This window comes from Ranitomeya imitator, chromosome 9, assembly GCF_032444005.1.
Source record: "Ranitomeya imitator isolate aRanImi1 chromosome 9, aRanImi1.pri, whole genome shotgun sequence".
In the NCBI taxonomy this organism is placed as follows: Eukaryota; Metazoa; Chordata; class Amphibia; order Anura; family Dendrobatidae; genus Ranitomeya; species Ranitomeya imitator.
This window is the reverse complement of record NC_091290.1, coordinates 47,368,690-47,390,816: the sequence shown is the minus strand read 5'-3', so window position 1 is coordinate 47,390,816 and position 22,127 is coordinate 47,368,690. Positions and strand designations below refer to the sequence as shown.

At 38.8% G+C, this 22,127-nt stretch overlaps 1 protein-coding gene across 1 annotated transcript in view; it reads left to right on the top strand.

Annotated features, from left to right (window-relative positions):
* The window catches only part of LOC138648601 (mucin-6), a 105,059-nt gene that overhangs the window by 35,198 nt on the left and 47,734 nt on the right, over nucleotides 1-22,127 (top strand). Inside the window, exons 6-19 of the mRNA XM_069738387.1 lie at nucleotides 793-834; nucleotides 2,387-2,437; nucleotides 4,276-4,513; nucleotides 4,667-4,793; nucleotides 7,331-7,418; nucleotides 7,786-7,895; nucleotides 8,796-9,003; nucleotides 9,565-9,687; nucleotides 13,658-13,778; nucleotides 16,075-16,213; nucleotides 16,873-16,977; nucleotides 17,933-18,005; nucleotides 19,879-20,016; nucleotides 20,956-21,120. Coding sequence (XP_069594488.1) covers nucleotides 793-834; nucleotides 2,387-2,437; nucleotides 4,276-4,513; nucleotides 4,667-4,793; nucleotides 7,331-7,418; nucleotides 7,786-7,895; nucleotides 8,796-9,003; nucleotides 9,565-9,687; nucleotides 13,658-13,778; nucleotides 16,075-16,213; nucleotides 16,873-16,977; nucleotides 17,933-18,005; nucleotides 19,879-20,016; nucleotides 20,956-21,120 — 1,728 coding nt within the window. The remainder of the gene's footprint in view (nucleotides 1-792; nucleotides 835-2,386; nucleotides 2,438-4,275; nucleotides 4,514-4,666; nucleotides 4,794-7,330; nucleotides 7,419-7,785; nucleotides 7,896-8,795; nucleotides 9,004-9,564; nucleotides 9,688-13,657; nucleotides 13,779-16,074; nucleotides 16,214-16,872; nucleotides 16,978-17,932; nucleotides 18,006-19,878; nucleotides 20,017-20,955; nucleotides 21,121-22,127) is intronic.

The window sequence follows — 22,127 nt, the reverse complement described above, 5'->3', positions numbered from 1 at the left end:
GGAAAAGGGAGAAAGGCAGGAAAGCGGGACTGGACATGCAGGGCCCAACTGCTGCACTTGCATCTAAAACTTCAACACTGAATTTCTCTAAGAAAGGTTCTTCGCTCACATGCCATTGCTTAGGTTTGTAATATGCTGACGGCAGGTTTGCTTTAAAGTCTATCAGCACAAAATGACTCTTCAAACCAAGCACGGGCACTCAGTGCACCCTTGGTGGTGCCAAATAGTTCAGTGTGCCTTCCCACCTACTTCGATTCCATCTATTTCCATACTTCTCTGGTTGCTATAAAAACAGACCTGTCAATCAAGGAAGAGGAGGATGGAGATAGAAGGAAAGCAAGTAAGTGGAAAAATGCACAACAAGTGTGCACCAAGCGCCCCTGCTTTGTTTGAACAGACATTTTGATATCCAATCAAATCAGATGATGTACAAAAACTCTTCATTATGCAGAAATGCCGATAGTGCAACTATGTTTGCTCATATAGTAACACACATATATATTTATATACATATATGAGTGGAACAGGCTGCCAGGAGAGGTGGTGAGTTCTCCTTCAATGGAAGTCTCCAAACAGAGGCTGGACAGACATCTGTCTGAGATGGTTTAGTGAATCCTGCTTTGAGCAGGGGGTTGGACACAAATACCCTTCAGGTCCCTTCCAACCCTAACATTCTATGATGCTATGATTCTATGATATGGATGCCATTTCAGCAGCCTCACTATCCATATGCTTAGACAGTTCAAGGGCTCATTATCTGGAGTGTAATATTTGTATTTTTACCGTTTATAGACACAACGGATCCAATAGAGACAGAATATGATTCTATTGATGGTAAGTGGAACTATATCATTTAACTATTTCATGCCATTTAAATTGCATTAAAATAATGTTAAACATCCCAGCAATACGTCATTGATATATCAACACGTTGGTGGTTCAGTTTGGATGGATATCCTGGTGTAAAAAGAAAAATGTTGACTTCTAGTGCTCTCCAGGGTAGGACTCGTCAACTAGAGTCACAGGTGATCCCTCAGTAAACTGTTTTTGTCACATGTCCAACGGGAGACATGTCCATTTGACATTGATTTGAATCCTATTGCCTGCTACTAGGGACAATTCATATGAGTTAATACCTTTCTGTACATGTAAAGAGGTTGTTTAGTTAGAAAAACAATTTCACTCACCTCATCAGGATTAAAAGAGGGGGATCATCTTTTTCAGGGTCCTTTCCTCATGCCCAGAGTGATGACGCATTACACAGACATCACTCATTGATGTAAATGTAGACTGTGTAATGCCTAATTTCGCCAGTGGTGGCACTACAGGAAAACGCAAGACTCAAAGTTTACAGCTGGTCATCTGGGATCTCAGCGGGGGAATATTTTGTGGTCAGACTTTCATCTTTATAGCCTCAATCCCTTGATGATGCCTTTCTAGGTGAAACATGTTGGGGAAATTATGGGCTCTATATTAAAAGCGTATGTGGATATATATTTATTGGAATATACTTACCTTTACTAATTCAATGCCAATTCATGGGCTGCAGTCATGATAGTCAGGGACAGGGAATCTATGATGAATTAATTCAGCTTATATAATTATACTGGTAGATAAGGAATACATTCTCTGACTGATAGGGCCTCACTCTAATATTAGAATATATAGTAATATATATCCACATATGTTTTTAATAATTAGAACTCACTTCTATAGATATTAAGTTAATTCAATAAAAGTCAAGTTTGATCAAGGATCCTTAAGATAGCATTTTTTGCCCATGTGGGTAATCTGTTGATAAGAATTGATTCATCCCCATAGGGTTTGTTTAACAAATTGCTCGCCTGCCTTTCATCAAGGACCCTTCTAACAAGAGGCTATTATCCAAAGCAGACAGACCCTTTAACATGCAATTATACTGAAAATGTGAACTTGAACATTACTACTTAGCTTCACAGTCTAATCCTGGTACTCAACCTCTGGCTGTGGCAGATAGGTGATAAGTTCAGGTTCTGGAGCCCAACCCGAACGTTAGTCCAAAGTTTGGTTCAGGTATCAGAACTGTACCCAAACTTGAACCAGAACCCGAACTCCGTTTAAAACAATGGAGACGCGAACTCTGAATCTGGAAAAATCTCTCTTTCTCTCTCTCTAACGGAAGTCCAAGGAACTCCTAGCATTGAAAAGGACTTTCGGGAAAAGTCCGTGTTCAGCATTTAGCATCGAACACTAACTGTCCCGTACGAACGCCGAACGTATAATTTTGGGATTGTTCATCTCTAGTGATCATAACTGAAGTACTGTTATGCAAAAACAGCAGCTGCAAAAAATATGTAGAAAAATGTAACAAAGCAAAAATGTCTAAATTTTTTTTTTTACTTTCTAGATAATTACTTCTTTGGTGGTCTGGAAGTAGGCCCTGCAAACTACTCAAGTTGTAAGTTTCATTTGACTATCTTAAACATAGATCAATTAATTCAATCATTAAATTGTTCCCAGTAAAAGCTACTCTAAAGGCACCTTCACACTGAACAACATTACAACGATAACGATAGCGATCCGTGACGTTGCAGCGTCCTGGATAGCGATCTCGTTGTGTTTGACACGCAGCAGCGATCTGGATCCTGCTGTGACATCGCTGGTCGGACCTAAAAGGCCAGAACTTTATTTTGTCTCTGGATCACCCGCTGACATCGCTGAATCGGCGTGTGTGACGCCGATCCAGCGATGTGTTCACTGGTAACCAGGGTAAATATCGGGTTACTAAGCACAGGGCCGCGCTTAGTAACCCGATGTTTACCCTGGTTACCATTGTAAAAGTTAAAAAAAAAACACATACTCACATTCCGGTGCCTGTCACGTCCCCCGACATCCGCTTCCCTGCACTCCTTCTGCATCCTGTGTCAGCGCCGGCTGGCCTTAAAGCAGAGCACAGCGGTGACGTCACCGCTCTGCTTTACGGCCGGCGCTTACACAGGATGCAGGAGGAGTGCAGGGAAGCGGACGCCGGGGGACGTGACAGGCACCGGAATGTGAGTATGTGGTTTTTTTTTTACATTTACAATGGTAACCAGGGTAAACATCGGGTTACTAAGCGCGGCCCTGCGCGGCCAAAGCCTGGAGTGGAACAATCAGAGGAAAAGTATAATAGAAACATATGCACCACTTCTGTATTTATCACCCACTCCTAGTTTTGGCTTGTAAATACTGACATGAAATACTGACCAAATAGTGAATGTGTGAACATGACCTAGTACTATTAGAAAAAATATATATTTAATATACAATATGGTTTAAAAATAAAATACAGAAAACAGCACAAATTTGCTGAATAATGGTCTTCCAAAAGGGTGGTCCTGTCAATGAGCAAGGACAATATACCAAGAATTTAAGAAAAAGGATATCACATCTGAAACCAATCTGGTATAGATCAGACGTGTTTATTGCAAAGAGGTTGGAGAGGTTCACCGTGTAGGATTTATTAAAAATTAAAGGGGTTGTTCATTAAAAGAAAAAGTATGCAATGCCATGTTCTTGTTTTAAATATATGAAACTTACTAATGTACTTATTTCCAAATGTAACCCAAAGGCAAGAGAAAAAGCAGCAGTCACAGATTTCAGCCCCAATCAAATGATTATTTTTTTTACTATTTTTCTATTTTTTAGTGCCTTTAATTGCACAGCACTTTACAAACATCACTGTCCCGATTGTGGCTCATAATCTAGATTCCCTATCAGTATAGCTTTGGAGAGTGTGGGAAACCAGAGAACCCAGAAGAAACCCACGCAAACATGGGGAGAACATACAAACTCCTTCCATATATACGTGTATGATTAAATGCTGGATGTTCATTTCAAAAGCCAACCCTTCTTTTTCTATGCATTGGTCAAGACAAATAAGGGGCTGACTTAGTTATTAAGATAACCCTTGACACACCACTCTAATGAGATTCCAACATCTCCCTTCTCAAGCAAAGAGACAGAAACGGAGTTGGTGGGACATGTGATCCAGACTTTTATCAGACTGTTATACAAAAGTTTTATATATTTTCAAAAGGTACACAGTGGAACATTTTTTCAAAGGTGTTGTCCAATAACATATCTTGGAGACATCTCACCAAACAACTGATTACCATAGGTCTGGCTTCTGGGACTCCTTGCAAACCACTCTTTTCTGAGGGATGGTGTGGAAAACTGTTCATTTCCGGTCCTTTAGGGTCAAACTATTAAGTGCACAGCAACGACATTATAATTGACCATCTTAAATTTCTTCAGGTTCCAATAAAGGAATATGTTCTACATGGGGGAACGATCATTTTATTACTTTTGACAATGACCTCTATGAGTTCAAAGGATCCTGCAACTATGTTTTTGCTACCGTCTGCAACAATAACAATCCAGAGTTCAACATCCAAGTTCAGCGATCCGGTGGAAGGTCCATTACCAGAATTATGATACAGGTTGGAACGGTCAACGTGGTCGTCACTGGAAACACAATAACAATTTTGGGAAAGTAAGTCTACAGTGACGTAAAGGAAATATGTGTTCAACTTTTAGGATACAGTGAAAGGAGGCAATTTATTGCATGGTGTTTGTCTATATTCTTTGGACCTTGATGTGCTGCAAAGTTTATTTATTTTTTATTTCTTTGCTCTCTTTTTTTTAGGACAATTAGTTTGCCTTACACCACTGGGGGCATTGAAATTTTCAAAACTGGAGCTATAACCAAGCTGTATGCCAAACAAAAAGATTTTGAGCTCATAGTAACCTGGAGCAGTGACAGTAATCTTATGGTAAGTAAGGTTGTATATTTCAGACATAGGACACACATGAATAGTGCAAAAGTATACAATGTGGTGGCTCAGAGTTCAACACAAAAGCCCTGCTGCGCTAGTGTCCTAGCCAGTTAATGGCAACAACTACATGGTTTTCCATGTTATGTTTGCGTGGATTTCCTCGCATACTACAAAAGCCATACTTGATAGATAATTTAGACTATGAACCCCAGTGGGGACAGTGATGACAATGTCTGTAAGACGCTGCGGAAACGTTGACGCTTTAAAAACATATTAAGTAAATGAAAAAATGAATGAATTATAGTGCTAAAAGGTTTTTTATCGAGCTGACAGATACTTATTTGATGATCGTAGTTTGCCATTTCCATTTTTATTGTATATGTTCTCATTCAATATCTATAACTACCGATGAAAGAGAAATTTGTAAAGTGTCAGGATTTTGACAGTGCTCTTTCTAAATGCATTCTAGCTACACTTTATCATTAAATGTGTATTCACAAATTCTTAAATTGTTTTAACTACTTAGGCTACTTTCACACTAGCGTTAACTTGAATCCGTCACAATGCGTCGTTTTGCAGAAAAAACGCATCCTGCAAAAGTGTTTGCAGGATGCGTTTTTTCTCCATTGACTAACATTACGCGACGCATTGCGACGGATTGCCACACGTCGCAACCGTCGCGCGACGGTCGCGCCGTTTTTCGGCCAACCGTCGGCCGCAAAAAACGTTCCATGTAACATTTTTTGCAGCCGACGGACCGTCTTTTCCGACCGCGCATGCGCGGCCGGAACTCCTCCCCCACCTCCCCGCACCTCACAATGGGGCAGCGGATGCGCTGAAAAGCAGCATCCGCTGCACCCGTTGTGCGGCGGAGGCAACGCTAGCGTCGGTAACCTCGGCCCGACGCACTGCGACGGGCCGGGCCCGACGCTAGTGTGAAAGAAGCCTTAAACAGCATAAAAATAAGCAAGTTTGCCATTGAGTTGCTTTTTCTATCTGCTGACATTCTGGACCAATGACAGCTATTGTCTTTGATAGAGTGCAGCTGGTTTCCATGGTTTCCACTAGTGCCTGCCAAGACCATGGCCCACTGTGCACACTGGTTACATTTCCAGGAGAGGAGTTAACTCCTAACATACCAATCAGCTATTTTTAGAGTCTAGACAATTGACTTTTATATATGAGTTATCTACTCACCTCCCTTCTTTTCTCTCTCAGCTAATGGAGCAAAACTTGTGAAGGCTCTCCCATATGGTTAACTACAAAAATTTTATGAAGGCATAGGAGTATAAGCCCAAAATATAAAGGAAATATCTTTATTGAACAATTAATAGACATATAAAACTTTTAAAAATAGAGTGTCAGACATAGGGCCAAATAAGAGACAATCTCCTTGAGCAGTCAAAAAATCCATAGGTAATGAAGGTGGCATCAAACACACATAGACATAGCAATGGTGTCAATATATAATAACAGATAGCAGACTTCAAAGATGTATATCAGAATCAATTGGATACACAGTAGAACAAAGTCCTACCACAATGTTCAATAAAGATATTTCCTTTAAATTTTGGGCTTCTACTTCTATGCTTTCATAAGATTTTGTAGTTAACCCTCACTGTCAGTTTCTGAATAGAGATACAGTTATAAATCTTGCAAAATCACCAGTGGCACCTTTCACAACAGGTCACCTAATCATGGCTCTCACTGTCCAGAACTGTGTGCTTGTTCAAATGCCCAGTTATTACTATGTGTAAATTCAGTGATAGCAATGTAGACTCAGCGCAAGCCACTACTAACTACTCCCAGAAACCAGGAAGTGACAAAACTGCATAGCTCTGAGCTGCACAAGAGACTATTTGGGAATACCGTTTAATGGCAATATTATTATTAATAATAATAATTTCATTATATAAGGCCAACATATTCCACTATACTTTACAATTCATTGGCTTTGTATATGAGCAAGAAATAGTTTTTTTTGTTTGTCTGTTTGTTTTTTATATTACAGTGAACTTAAAATCATTAAACAATATATTTAAGTATCACGTATGTAATAATTAAGACACAATAGACTTGGGAATTTTATACTGATCCCTATTCCCCACTTCTCAATGATGTTCTTCTTGGGCCTATTTTAGAAAATGCAAGCTCATTTTTACTGCTACCTCTTTTACTTTTATACGATAAAATCGTAAAATTTAATCAATGCAATCCGTTTTCAAATAATTGTTCTTTATAGCTTTTCAATTTGATAAAAGCTTGACAAGGATAACATGGTGTCTCAGTGGTTAGCACTGTAGCTTTGCTAGGGTCCTGAGTTCAAATGTCACCCAGGACAACATCTGCAAGTGTATGTTCTCCCCGTTTTTGCCTGGTTTTCCTGCAAGTTCCCTGATGCTTCAAAGACATAGTGATAGGGAATTTAGATTGTGAGCCCCAATGCGGACAGACATGATGATGTGTGTAAAATGCCGTGGAATTAATGGAGTCATGTGAGTAAAATAAAAAGTTTCTTATTTTTTTACAAACAGGTAGAAGTTGACAGGAAGTACATGAACAGAACTTGTGGGCTTTGCGGAAACTTTAACGGTATTCACAAAGATGACTTTGTGGTCAATGGTAAGTTTTTAGATTTTGTATTCTGAACCTTTGAAACTTCTCACGACCTTCACCTGAGTCTTTAGTTATGGCCAAGGTACTACTCATACATAGTGGTGTATCTACGTTTTCCCATAAGCACTAGAAATGCTCCCAAAACCTACACCAAACATATCCATAGAGTCACATGAACGAAGGATGTTCTTTTGGTTAAAAAAAATGACTCAAGTGTGTCAAGATATCTTTATCTTCATCTTATCGGTAAGCGTAGCCTGCCATGCCTCCCTGTACCCATCACAAACTATAATTATTCCTGACATTTAAATCATACCTAATTAAAAGTATTGATTCTCTACCTTTGTAATTAATCTTCTTTGCATTTTTTTAGAGAAAATGTTGACACCATACCAGTATGCCAACTTGCAACAGATAGATGACCCCAATGACATTTGTCCTCTTCATGTGCCACAGAGAAGCATCTTAAACAGCAATCAATATGTAAGTCATATTTTTCTTGAATTTACGCTAAATTTCCATTTTCTCAAACAACATCACTTAATCGGAGCATATGGTTAAAATGGAGAGGACCTTTCATCAAATTTTTCATCGAGAACTGGACACGATGTAATAGTGGCTGCGTAGAGCTATGAAAAATTTTGGTTTGTGTTGATTTTTTTTATTTTTCTTCTCTGTTGCAGAGATATTTGCAATAAAAGTATTTGGCACCTAATTTGTTCAGTCCAAGTGAGTATTATCAGAGAGCAACTCATACAGGGAGAAGCAGGGCACGCCCCCAGTGAAAACTATCTGACAACACCCTTCTTGACTAAACTAAAGTTAACTCATTAGGTGCCAATACTTTGAGTGCTAATATCCCTGTAACGGAGAGGCGACATTAAAAAAGAAAAGTTTTATTCCTCTCTGCAGCCACTATTGCATTGTGTGTCCCGCTCAACCCGGAAAATTGGGTAGAAGGTATTTTTAAGGAGTGTGTACACTATACACTTCCCATCCGTTCAAAAATAAAGAAAAGTGTATCAATCAATTTTATTAATATAATTTTGTGTATTTAGCTCCTCTGAAACCCTTTGTGTATCCAAGGCTCCAAACAACAGACAGGCTATACTTTAACCCTGTTGTCATGTACTAAAATTTCCTATATGGTAACATAATTGAAAAAATATCCATGAAGCTTAATCTATAATCCCATAGTGTTGATCCAGAGTGTTGCTTTTTTTCGTGGACATCAATATATGTCTACATGCATCAGAGTTTATTCATCTTTGGAGCTGCACCTTGGCTTTGTGGACACATTGTGTTAAATAGGACTTCTTCTTAGTGAAGATATCCCTTGGATTTCTGTGGTATTACCCATATTATTTAACGTGTTTCCCATAGGTAAATCAATGTTTAGAGCTTCTTCAACAAGTTTCTTCTTCTTGTCTCATTGACAAAACCCAATTTCTTAAACGATGCCAACAAGACTTGCAACAATGTGATGCTCCTGGGGACAAAAATTGCGCATGCGCCACTCTCTCAGAATATTCTACCCGATGTGCCCTTTGCTTCCAACCAATAAACAATTGGAGAAACAAGAACTTATGTTGTGAGTACTCTTAAGAAAAAAGCCTTAGGGTTGCTTTTCTTCACCTGGGTAAAGGTTCATGCTCTACTGAGCCCTGTGTCTAAATATCCCGCTATCCCTTCCATGACCCAGCACGTATAAATACATGACAATAAGTGATTAAGTGGGTGGCGTTCAGTCATTTCTGGATAATTTCATGTTTATTCTGCATCGGGTTACTGTGGCAGACTATTATGTTGCTGTGTTTTGCAATTCATCATTTTTGCTTCCAATTTCCTACATGGGACAATATTGTTGCCACACCTGTGATGATAGATGAATAATTTAATTTAAAAGTTTGTCAACAAATTTTAGCTAAACGTTCTAAATACTTTCAATGTAGTACAGGAACCAAACTTTTAATACCGGGGTGCAAAGTTTGCAATTGTACCTGAGCAATGGTGTCAGATAGGGACTAAAAAATGGGGAGAACTGTGTTATTATACAAAAGTTATAGTCAAGTGGTGAACTATCGTTAAGGATTTTGAATTTCTTACTTTATGCTTACGCTGTTGTAATAAAATACTTTGCTTTCTTATGTAGCCTTGGATGCTTGTCTGTCCAACCAGATGTACGAAGAATGTGCGAGTCCATGCAGCCCTACATGCTCCAACCCCCAATATACCTGCAATTTACACTGCGTGTATGGATGCTTCTGTCCATCAGGTAGGACTTTAACAAAATGGGAATACTTCACTAGGGATCTTCATCATTTATCAACAGCAGATCGAGGGTGCAAAGTACATCTTTGTCTTCGGTGGATCGAACGTTTTTGCATATTCCATGAGCGTGACATTGCTTTTAACCCCTTCATGACCTTGGGAGTTTTCGTTTTTCCGTGTTCGTTTTTCACTCCCCTCCTTCCCAGAGCCATAACTTTTTTATTTTTCCGTCAATTTGGCCATGTGAGGGCTTATTTTTTGCAGGACGAGTTGTACTTTTGAACGACATCATTGGTTTTAGCATGTCTTGTACTAGAAAACGGGAAAAAAATTCCAAGTGCGGTGAAATTGCAAAAAAAGTGCAATCCCACACTTGTTTTTTGTTTGGCTTTTTTGCTAGGTTCACTAAATGCTAAAACTGACCTGACATTATGATTCTCCAGGTCAGTACGAGTTCATAGACACCTAACATGACTAGGTTATTTTTTACCTAAGTGGTGAAAAAAAATTCCAAACTTTGCTAAAAAAAAAAAAAAAAAAAAGCGCCATTTTCCGATACTCGTAGCGTCTCCATTTTTCATGATCTGGGGTCGGTTGAGGGCTTATTTTTTGCGTGCCGAGATGACGTTTTTAATGATAGAATTTTGGTGCAGATACGTTCTTTTGATCGCCCGTTATTGCATTTTAATGCAATGTCGCGGCGACCAAAAAAACATAATTCTGGCGTTTTTAATTTTTTTCTCGCTACGCTGTTTAGCGATCAGGTTAATGCTTTTTTTTAATTGATAGATCGGGCGATTCTGAGCGCGGCGATACCAAATATGTGTAGATTTGATTTTTTTTTATTGATTTATTTTGATTGGGGCGAAAGGGGGGTGATTTAAATTTTTATATTTTATTTTATTTTTTTCACATTTTTTTAACTTTTTTTTTTTTTTTACTTTTCCCATGCTTCAATAGCCTCCATGGGAGGCTAGAAGCTGGCACAACTCGATCGCCTCTGCTACATAGCAGCGATCTGCTGTTCGCTGCTATGTAGCAGAATTGCACGTGTGCTGTGAGCGCCGACCACAGGGTGCATATATTAATCATATGTATGATGCGTCAGTGACAGAGACAGAAGAGGCCCCTGTGCAAGAACAGTGTACGGGCCCTTTCCAGTCCAATAACTCATCATCATGCCCAATTCCATCAGCTTTGGAGCTGGGAGAGGGCCCCCGGCTGTACAGGTTGCACCAGTGATATGTCAGTCCCTCGTGTGATGCGCCAACCCACTGCAGGTGGCGAGGCTACAGACAATGTGCAGAATTGGAGATATTGTGGCTCACTCTGATTCACTTTCTCAATAAATAAGAGGCAATTTGCATATTTAGACACACAATCATCTACATAAATTAGGAGAGCTGATTTCTCAGAATCTCAATTTATGATATCAGGTCACCCTAAAGATAAAGTCCAACGTAACCACTCCGCTAAGATGCAGCTAAGGCTCTGTTCACAAGTCCAGATGTCATCTGTTTGAAACAGATCCGGTATTATATAAAAATGGAGCAAAAACAGATGCAAGATGGAAACTAAAGTTTCAGTTTTTTAATGGATTTATCAAACAAAAAACTGATCTGTTTAAAAACATAAAAGTTTGCTTTTCACTTTTGTTCTATTTCTAATGGATCCGTTTCTACACATTTCAGCGACGTGTCACTTACTGGGCTGCATGCCACAGTTTTTATAAAATCACAGTTTTCTCTACTGCAGATCTAGCAGTTCTCTAAATGCTGAGCCCTGTATAACCCCGCCCACACCACTGATTGGCAACTGTCTGTGTACACTGTGAATTGGAAGGAAGCTGCCAATCAGTGATGTGTTATACAGAGCTCATGAATATGGAGGACTACCCGGCAACAGGTTTACTAGTCCTCTAGTGATAATCTCCTGCTAATAAAACTTGTTTTTGAAAACTACAGCTAGCATCACAGTAAGTGACACATCACTGGAATCAGGGTCTCACCAGTGTTACAGCTGAAATAAAATTATGAGCAGTGGCTGTTTGGTTTGCCCACATTGCTGACCTCTGAGTAAAAAGCATGGTGTACTTTGTGATGAGGTTATTGTAACGAGACTCCACTTACAAGCTGCAAGGGCTCAATGACAGACAGCCGATTTATTAATTTAAGGAGAGAGTGGACTTAATTTCCCAAAACTGTCTAACAGTAAAACTTGTTACTGATAGAGGCCAAAACAGTAAATATTTCATTTTCCCAAAGCAATTTATTAAAAAGATCAATCGCTTACTGACACAGAGGCGAATCCACAATTAAGGATATTCTTTTCACAATCTCAGTTCTCAAAAAGCCAAATATCAAGGTATTATAAGCTTCTTAACAAACCAATAGACCGTGTCTGCCAGTCAATATCATTAACCAAATGGTCGAGGGATATACCAGAGCTCACTACACCATCAGTACTTACTGCAATTGATTGAGAAATCCTATAAGAGAACAGCACTACAAGAACCAATTATAAAAGATATTTACTTTGTTTAAACAAGAGTAAAATTACATAATATAAAAAACATAATAGGGATAGCAATGAAATGACAAGGATTCAACAAAAAAGGTGACAACACAGTACCCAACATGTATTGTATGTCCACACAGTATAAAAAGTGTAAGCCTACTAATCAGCTCAAAAAGTGCAAGTGCATTGAGCAAATAATCATAACAATGTATATCCACAACATAATAAGTATGTTTTGGAAATGAGCATGCACTGAGCACAATCTCATCTAACATAGCTGTCATATTACAACATCAAAAATGAGTACAGAGGAAGATCAATAAGGAAAAGTAATGTGGACTGTCAGTTTAATTACCTGAGGGACCGTGTTGCCACCACCCCAACGCGCGTTTCGGCCTAGTGCCTTCTTTACTGCAATTGGTTATAATAGCCATGAGTTTCTTCCTATAGAAATGCTTCTCAATCTCCGTCATTGGGCCTATATTACCCCTATAGGAAGACAGAGTATGGGCATTTTCCCTACATCAAATTGTTTCAAGTGTAATGCCTCCGAGATTGACCTGTAGCAGAAATACAGTCTTTTTGGACAAAGATCCATGCTTTTGTATCTAATCAACTGACCAATTTTGCCCCCTTTGGTCCTATATAGGCTATTTTCGGATATCTGGATGGTGAAACATATCAAAGCAATCCTGGCATAAGGAAACATTTATACATGGTAGAAGCAGCAGGATCCAAAACAATTTTTCACATATGGCTCAGTCCGCAATCCCCTCCATACAAATTGTTTTTGGAAACATTTGCCTTTTTGATAAAGATGGGCTGGGTGGAGGAGTCTCTTCAAAAGGAACAAAGTTCAAAATTTCTTTGACATATGGGAGAGTTTTACAGAACATTTATGTCAATACATTCATAAATCCTTGCAAGAGAAGATAGTTTTGGACCAACCACATGGCTTCAACAAAGGATGTTGACGGGAGGTCCTCCGATAATGTTACCTTAGTTCTGCACTACTGGCTATGCCTGTGACATGGAGACACAAAACCACGCACCATGAGGATGAGTTCCTCTATTACGATATTCTCTACTACTATTTCCTCCACAATCACTATAATTCCCATTGGTGGGAGAGAGGAAACATGGACAATTGTTATTGACGCTCATTTCACGCCATTGTTTACTTTCCTGTTCGTTGACCTATTTTACAGTAATTTATATTACTTCATTGACTTATATCATAAAGGTTATATATAGATCGTTTTTCTTTTGTCAAATCAACCATTTATTACTCTATTTCCTTTGTTTATATATTTTATGCGTTTTTGTAATCTGAAAAATGCTCATAAAAACATTCTTTAAAAAAATAAAAATTAAATCCCATAGATTTTAACCCATGTGCCCAGAGCAGGCATTCATTATTATAACATGATACTAACATATTTATATACATTTTCCAGGAACTGTCCTTGACGACCTTTCGGAAAATTCCACCTGTGTCCAAGTCAGCGACTGCCCCTGTTTTTTCAATGGAGAAGTTTATAGCCCAGGAGATCATATTCGCACTGAGTGTAGTGTTTGGTGAGTTTGAAAAAAAAAAATAATGGTGAAAATTGTTCTCTCCATTGTGCCCCAAGTGATTTATTCCTTACAGAGAGGACAAAGAAAGAGAATTAGACCTTTGTGACCTAAAATAATGCAGAAGTAACCTATTTCTAATGGTGGCCATATTGGAGAAACATTTGTCTTTCCCGTACCACCTTTGTAGGCATTTTGACCGTGTGTGTGCATTATGACGGCTCCAAGAAATGGGAGTTAATGTTGAGAATAATTCAGGAGGAGATTTCCTAAAGACAATGGAGTGGTAGGAGAGTTGCTTACAGAGAATTATCTGTGTGAATGGAGCCTGATTTGAATGCTATCCATGGGGAAGGTATCCGGCACTTAGCCTAGAACTGTCAGCTGTCATTAAATCACCTGCCCTCAAATGATAGATAATGAGATGACTCTGCTAACCCTGATGCAATCTACACAGAAAAGCTAAAACCTGTTTTGCCTGAAAGAGGAAATGCTTGCCCATTGCGTAGGCTTCTCAGTACAAGGATAAGTCAGGATTTTTTATAGTTATTTAGGAAATATGAATCTGATTTTAACGATATGGCATTTCCTAATCGTATACGCATTTTGGCAGCTGCAAGGAATTCTATCAAGCTACCCCTAGGCTCCGATTTTGTGCTGCCTATTAAAAGTACAACATGAGAGCAGCAATACCCTTAGAGACTTATCTAAGTACGTGTGACATTGGTTAGGAACCAAGGGACTAGCCAAGTAAAATTACTGATAATTAAGTACAATACAAATGTTTTTACAAGATAGAGTATAACATGATGTGGCAAATAAACCACGCCAGTTATTACTAATTTCCCTATTTGTTCAGTTTACTATTCAATACCTTCACCTTTCACAATGGGTTACGTAATATCACAACTTCCTTATCCGATTCACACTAGAATATATCATGACAAGTGGGAAATATGCGAATCTCTCAATTCCATCATGAGGCAATGTAACCGGCAGATAAGTGCCGGTAATCGGTTCTCAGACGTCTGTGCCATCAGAGTTTTTTAGCTTTGGCTCAAAACACCATTATTGGGTTACAAGCTTTCATTGCTTCTGAGTCTCTGAGGTTCCCATTGTTATGCAATTATCCATGATTAACTCTTGAGCAATAAAACCACAAAAGACACAGACAATAGTTTCCAGCTATTGAGTGTAAAAGATGTCTTGATTGCTATAATCCAAAAGCATAATATATTCGTATTTCTGCACTGAAACCATGTGATAGCTACTGTATACTGTAGATAGATAGATAGATAGATAGATAGATAGATAGATAGATAGATAGATAGATAGATAGATAGATAGATAGAAAAAAAAACGAAAGAAGCCCCTGAACAATGAAGGTGCAAAGCCTCCCTGGCTACAACCAAACCATCCGGATAAAAACAAAAACAGCAACTGGAGGCAGCACACCAAAATTAGTGTAAAATGTTGTTTTTAATGGCCCACTGTAGCAACATTCCAGTTTAGAAATGTGAACCATTCTCAAACCTCAAATTTCTGAACTGAAAAATCACCACAATGAGCAATTAAAAAACACTTTTACACTAGTTTTTGGTGTGCTGTCTCCAGTTGCTGTTTCTTCTTTGTAGATAGATAGGAAACGCTAAGGTGTATGGGTATGGAGATGGACAAAGGGAAGATTTCCACAGTTAAAAGGGTTGTCCACTACTAGGACAACCCCTTCTTGATCTTAATGTTTAACCCTGATAAAATAAAAAAAAATTATACTCCCCTCCGGTTAACATGAAGGGGGAGTCGGGGCTACGGCTGATCTCTGTCTTCCTCTTCATGTCCAATTTGTACGAAGGCAGAGACAGCGATGCTAGCTCTGATTATATAGCCCTCTGATTAATTATTAGGTTTAGGGTCCCATTAACGAAATGTATGCCTTGTCATGGCTGGTGGGCTCGCATGAATTGACCAGAATATTCGGCAAATATAACTATCTCAGGCTGAAAGCCTAGAAATTTAAAGTGCAGGTAGGATACAACCTTAGGTTGATGAAAGGAGGATTGCTCAGCCAAAATATGGAGGCCGTCATCACCTCCAATAGTATATAATAAGAAACTGACTAACACTTCCGAAGAGAATACAGCAAGTGTGAACGGTGCAAGCTGCTATGGCTTCATAATTTACAGACCAAAGAATACAGCAGCCTCTGTAAGCGCTAATGTAACTCCTTACAATTCGTTCTTTGACATAGTGTATCATTGTAATGCTAAATACAAGCTCTACAAGGTTTTTTTTATTGCAGTGAGTGCCAAATGGGGCAGTGGGCCTGCGAAAATACTCCCTGTCCAGGTAGATGTTCCATAGAAGGGGGCTCTGTTGTCACTACATTTGATACTGACACGTATCGATTTCATGGAGCTTGTATTTATGCCTTGGTCACGGTAAGTTAGGTATTCATAAATAATTTAAGTGTACATGTGATGGAAGTGACACAGTCCTGAACTGGAGACATACTGTAGATACATTTTCTGTGATGGTGCAACCACTGATACCGGACTCCTAAGCCCCATACTTATAACTTGAAATATTAAGTAGTTTTTAAAACCCATTTCTTTTTTCTTTCTTTTTTTTCTTTTTTCTTTCTTTCTTTTTCTTTCCTTCTTTCTTTCTTTCTTTCTTTCCTTCTTTCTTTCTTTCTTTCTTTCCTTCTTTCTTTCTTTCTTTCTCTCCCTCTCTTTCTTTCTCTCCCTCTCTTTTCTCTCCCTCTCCCTCTTTTTTTCCTCTCCCTCTCTTTCCTCTCTCTCTTTTTTTCAACCCATTTCCTTCTCTTTCTTTCTCTCTCTTTCTTTCTTTCTCCTCTCCTTCTCCATCTCACTGGGCACCATGTAATCTTTCTTGTAGTTATTAATCGGGCCACAATAAATACAGAATCCTCTAGAACATAAATCTTATTTTACTATTAGTGTTTAGATGTATTCTAAAGATAAATGCCCCTAACAAGACAACGTTCAATCACAGCTAAATTTTTGTAGTCACCTTGATAATCTCCATGTTTGGTTTTGTTCTTCATTATTGCTCATTTTTGTCTTATTTTCATTAGAGCCCTAACTTTCCCGATGGAGGAAGTGTGATGGGAACATTCGAGAAGTGCGGAGTGAGCTCTTCAGAGACTTGTTTCACCAATGTTATCTACACATCTTCAAGTGTGAGTGTTTTCTGCTTCTGATAAAATGATTACACGAGTTTTTCAGCAGCACGGTGGCTCAGTGGTTAGCACATATATTTTGTAGCACAGGGATCCTGGGTTCAAATGGTCCAAATCCCACCAAGGATAACATCTGCTAGGAGTTTGTATGTTCTCCTTGTATTGTGTGGGTTTCCTTCATGTGCTTTACTTTTTCCCAGAATCCAAAGACACTGATAGGGATTGCCTCTTGAGAAAGCCAGAAGCGAAACGCATGCTGGAGTAAGGAGGGAATCACATACAGTAGTTTTTATTATGACATGAGCTTTCCCTATCTTGAAATCCTCCTTATTGACCTCTGATCAATTTTATCCCAAAAAATATTTTTAGTTATATTCAACTAAGAATTACAGTACTTTATTATGTACAATTTTTGGATTGCCCTATTGTTATGTCTTTTTATATGTTTGTATACTTACATGGAATGTAGATTGTGAGCCCCAGATGATGTCTGTAAAGCGTTGTGAAATATAAACAATCATAATAAAATATCAATATAATGTAAAAAGTAGTAGGTGGATTTGCGTTGATAAATTTACAAAACATTAGGGAATTAGTTCGACAATCTGCTATGGAGCTTTTAGATAAATCTTTTGGGTCCATGCAGTTAGTTTTTGCTTCAACTGCGCACTTTTGTTAGAAAAAATTAGCAAGCAAAGTTCCTCACTCCAGCTGGGTAGAAAGCGGATCCTACATGAGCGTTAGCCATTGGACGCAAAAGCAAAAACTGACCCCTACCCGGTGTTTTCAAACCAATTGTAAAGAGATAATAGACTGGGATGTTGGAAATGTTCAAACAGGCGCTTAGAGAGTTAAAAAAAAAATCTATGCTATTGTTTGTAGAACATGAACCATGTTTCCTGTAGTATTAATACAGATATTGACTCTTCCTTTCTCTTACATTCCTATACTGCAGAGCATAATAATACTGTCAAAGCAGGATCAAATCACAGTGGATGGGCAGATAAAACAGCTGCCCTATGTGACAGGTGAGTGGAAACCTGACTATATTTTTTATGAGCAGGAACCAAATATTTTGGCCCCCATTTGCGTTTTTTAAGTTAATTTTCTTTTTTTTTTGTCTTGTTGTATTCGCTGACGTTTATTGCGCCAAATTCACAAAAATGGTGCACTCAGTTCACAAATCAGGCGCACACTCATAAAATAGTTTTTTTTAACCTATCATTAACCATTTTTGTGACTTTTTGAGCCCCAAAAAAAAGGTCACATCTTTTTCTAGATGTCATAAAATGTGTGCGACTTTTGAGAAACATGCAGAAAATTACACCACGGCAGGGGTGATTGTAGTGGCGTTGCGTCAAATTTTCTGACTTTTTAAAAAAAAATTGCAAATGATGAATCAGGTGAAAAAATTGAGAATTGCTAAACTCCACACACAGAGCAGAAAAAAAACAGATGAGAACATAAAAAATAGACTTAAAGGGAACCTGTTACCCCCCAGGCGGTTTTAACTAAAAGAGCCACCTTGTGCAGCACTAATGCTGCATTCTGTAAAGGTGGCTCTTTTAGTTGGGGTCCCTGCCAATGCAGAAATATTAGTTTTTTTAATTTGCCCGCCATACCTGTAGTCTGTCTGGGGGGCATGTCTTTTCTCCCCAGACACAAAGGTCTCCCAACCACTCCTGTGCCTTCATTAACGTCCCCAGCGTCTGCACTGTAAGTTCCCGACATGTAATGTGAGTTGAAGGGCAGCGCAAACTGCGCATGCCCGAAAAAGGAACTTACAGCGCAGGCGCCGCGGACATTAATGAAGTCACAGGAGGCAGCGCCTGGCGCACGGAGGGGCTGAGTGATGGCTGGGAGGCGTTAGTGCTGCACAAGGTGGCTCTTTTAGTTAAAAATGCCATGGGGTGACAGGTTCCCTTTAAAAAAGCACAAATAGCATAATGAATATGGTGCAAAGAAGACAAAAAAAGGCATAAAGGCATTGATGAATCAGGACTTATGACTCAGTCCCAAGACATCACTTGCATGTTTCTTAAGTCACTTTCCTTTTTTTGATTTTTGCTATAAGTTGCTGTTTTTGTTGCCAAATTCATTAAAATGGTGAACGTAATTCATGAATTTGTTGCAGAGTCAAAAATAGGCTTTTTTTCTATCATAAACTGTTCTTGCGACTTTTCGTGTCAAACTTTGCACTTTGGTGGCAAAAGTCACAAATATTCCGCCAAAAGTTCTAGCGTGCTTAAAACTGTACCTGAGGGGGACTTGAGTGAAGTTGCCCCAGATTTTGCCACTTCTTAAAAAGTCGCAATTGATGAATAGGATGAAAATATCTGCAATCAATAAACTAAAAAAAGGCTCAAAACATACAAAGATGGATAAAAAACGGCCGCGAAGGCAATAATGAAATTATCTGGATCAAATCTAAACCCACAAAGCGTAAAACAGAAACAAAAAACAGGAGAGTGCATATAAAATAGACTTCAAGAAAATCACAAAATAATAAAGTGGGTGCAAACAAAAAAGAAAACTCAAAACATGCAAAGATAGACAAAAAACAGGCACAAAGGCAATGATGAATCAGGCAAAATTATCTGGACCAAATCTCAGCCCACAAAGCGTAAAACAAAAAACAGGTGAGTACATATAACATAGACTTCAAGAAAATCACAAATAAAATAATAAATTGGGTGCAAACAAACAAAAAAGCTGCAAACATACAAAGATAGACAAAATTACAGACGCAAAGGCAATGATCAATGAAGGCCTATCTTTTTTCGGGGTGGCAAGGAAAAGCCAGAGGTGTCAGGCAGCAGCTTTCTCCTCTCTCCCCATGGAAACACAAAACAGATTTTTTTTTTATGACAATGATTTTAATTCTGTTGGTTCTTCCTACAGATGAAGTTATAGTGATACGACTCTCCTCCACAAATATCCTCCTCTTCACAACATTTGGTCTTGAGATCATGGTGCAGAGAGTCCCCGTCTTCACCGCTTACATTAAGCTGAACACAAATTACTTTGGAAACACCAAAGGTAAGAATTTTTGGAAGACTGAAATTAAATAACTAATAATGAAATGGTTCAAGTGTCTAATTTGTGGTCATTTGGTAATTACCATTTTAATGTTTTTCTATTTCCCCCATAAATTCTTGTAGGTAAGGGCAAGCCTGGATTTTGGTCATGTGGCTGACTTGATATATTTAGATTTTCACAAGGGTCTCGAATTGAAGTTACAGATACAGGGACTAGGGAATAATAAATGTGCGGGAGAATTAAATTGGATAAGAAGTAAAAAGCAAAAAAGTCATTGTAACTTCTACATACTAAGACAGGCTAAAGTCTACAGTGGTGTACTACAAGCATTCATGTTAGGGCTCATTCAGATGTCAGTGATTTTTCTTGTATGAAACAAAAGGATGGATATTCACCAGTGTTTTCAATCCGATTTTCATCAGAGCTTGGTCAGGACGTTAGTTTTTACCTTCAGAGTTTCACAAGTTCTTCTCGTATGCATAAAAAAAAGATGGAGGATTCTCAAGCTTCTGATATCAAACAGTCAGTGAAAAACAGACAGCAAATGGATGGCATCCAAGCGCTGTCCACTTTCTTCATGGACCCATAAACTTGTTGAGTTTGACCAGTAAGGGTTGACTCAGACGTCCAATTTTGGCACACAATTTTCATCTGTGTTCTTATCGGATGGAGCTCACACTTAGTATAGTCTATGCGGCTAGTCCTATGTCCGACTTTGAGATGTGTTCCATATTGTTTCAAGTGTTGGATCTAAATTAGCATTGTGAGTCTATGGGTTCATGAAAAAAAGGCAAACACAGACGTCTGAATGAGGCCTTACTCCTCCTCCTTTTATTGAATTCAGGATGTGCAGTAAGGGATTATTAATTTGGCATGTAGTATGACTAAAGCTTTACTACCATTTATTTTTTTTCATATTTTTGTTTTTTTTAAAAACAGGATTATGTGGCAACTTTAATGGTGAAACTAAGGACGACTTCCTTTCCAGTTCTGGGATTGTTGAGGGAACAGTTACAGTATTTGTAGACTCCTGGAGAGCAGCGGCAAACTGTAAAGCATCCCAGAATATAGATGTTAACCCTTGCTCAATGAGTGTATCTAATGGTAAGTGCCTTATGGATCGAGGTCCCAATATTTCACATATCCCCTACAACTTTTTTTATCCACTAATAGCCAAGAAGACATACAAGACATACAATTTAGGGACAAATATGACGGTATTCAATTCATCTACACAAATAATTTGTTAGGAAACTAAAATGTAATTTTACAAGGATTGTAGGGCGATTTCGAGCCTTTTAAATTTGGTGACCATAAGAGACTATGACTAGGGTCACACAAGAGAATTGGGAGTAAGATTGAGAAAAAAAAAGTTCTATCTTCTCTACTCTGCTAGGCCATAAAAATCGGACTGCACTCATATGTCACCCGAGTGCAGACCGAGTATTTCTACGGACTCATTGATTTGTATGGTTGAGTGCGACCTGAATATCAGATACAAATCAAGCATGCTGCAATTTTTTTCCTTGGACCAGCTCTGTCCAAGAAAAAATCTGACATGCGCACGACCCCATAACATAATATTTGTCTGAGTGTGATCCGATGATTTGTCGGATCACACTCGGACAGCAAATACGCTCGTCTGCACCTGCCTTGAAGGTAAGCGATCAGTTCAAAAATTTGGATTAACGTTTAAACTAAAAAAAAAATCAGAAAGTTTGTAGGTTGGGCTCTGTATTTTTAGGACAGTCAAATGCAAAAATATCGGTGATGAAAGTGAACACAATAGAACCGTTCTGCTCTTCTTGCCGATCAGCCAATAACTCCCTCGTGCACTGAGAAGTTACCGTATATACTCGAGTATAAGCCGCGATTTTCAGCCCATTTTTTTAGGCTGAAAGTGCCCCTCTAGGCTTATACTTGAGACATTGTCCCAGGGGGTCGGCGAGGGAGGAGGAGTGGCAGGAGTGGTGACTGTCTCATCAAACTCACCTCCTCCCGATGCGGTATCTGCACGTCCCTTCTCAGAGGTCTCGGCGCCGGCAGCTTGTTACTGTGTTCAGCGGTCACGTGGTACCACTCATTAAAGTAATGAATATGGACGCAACTCC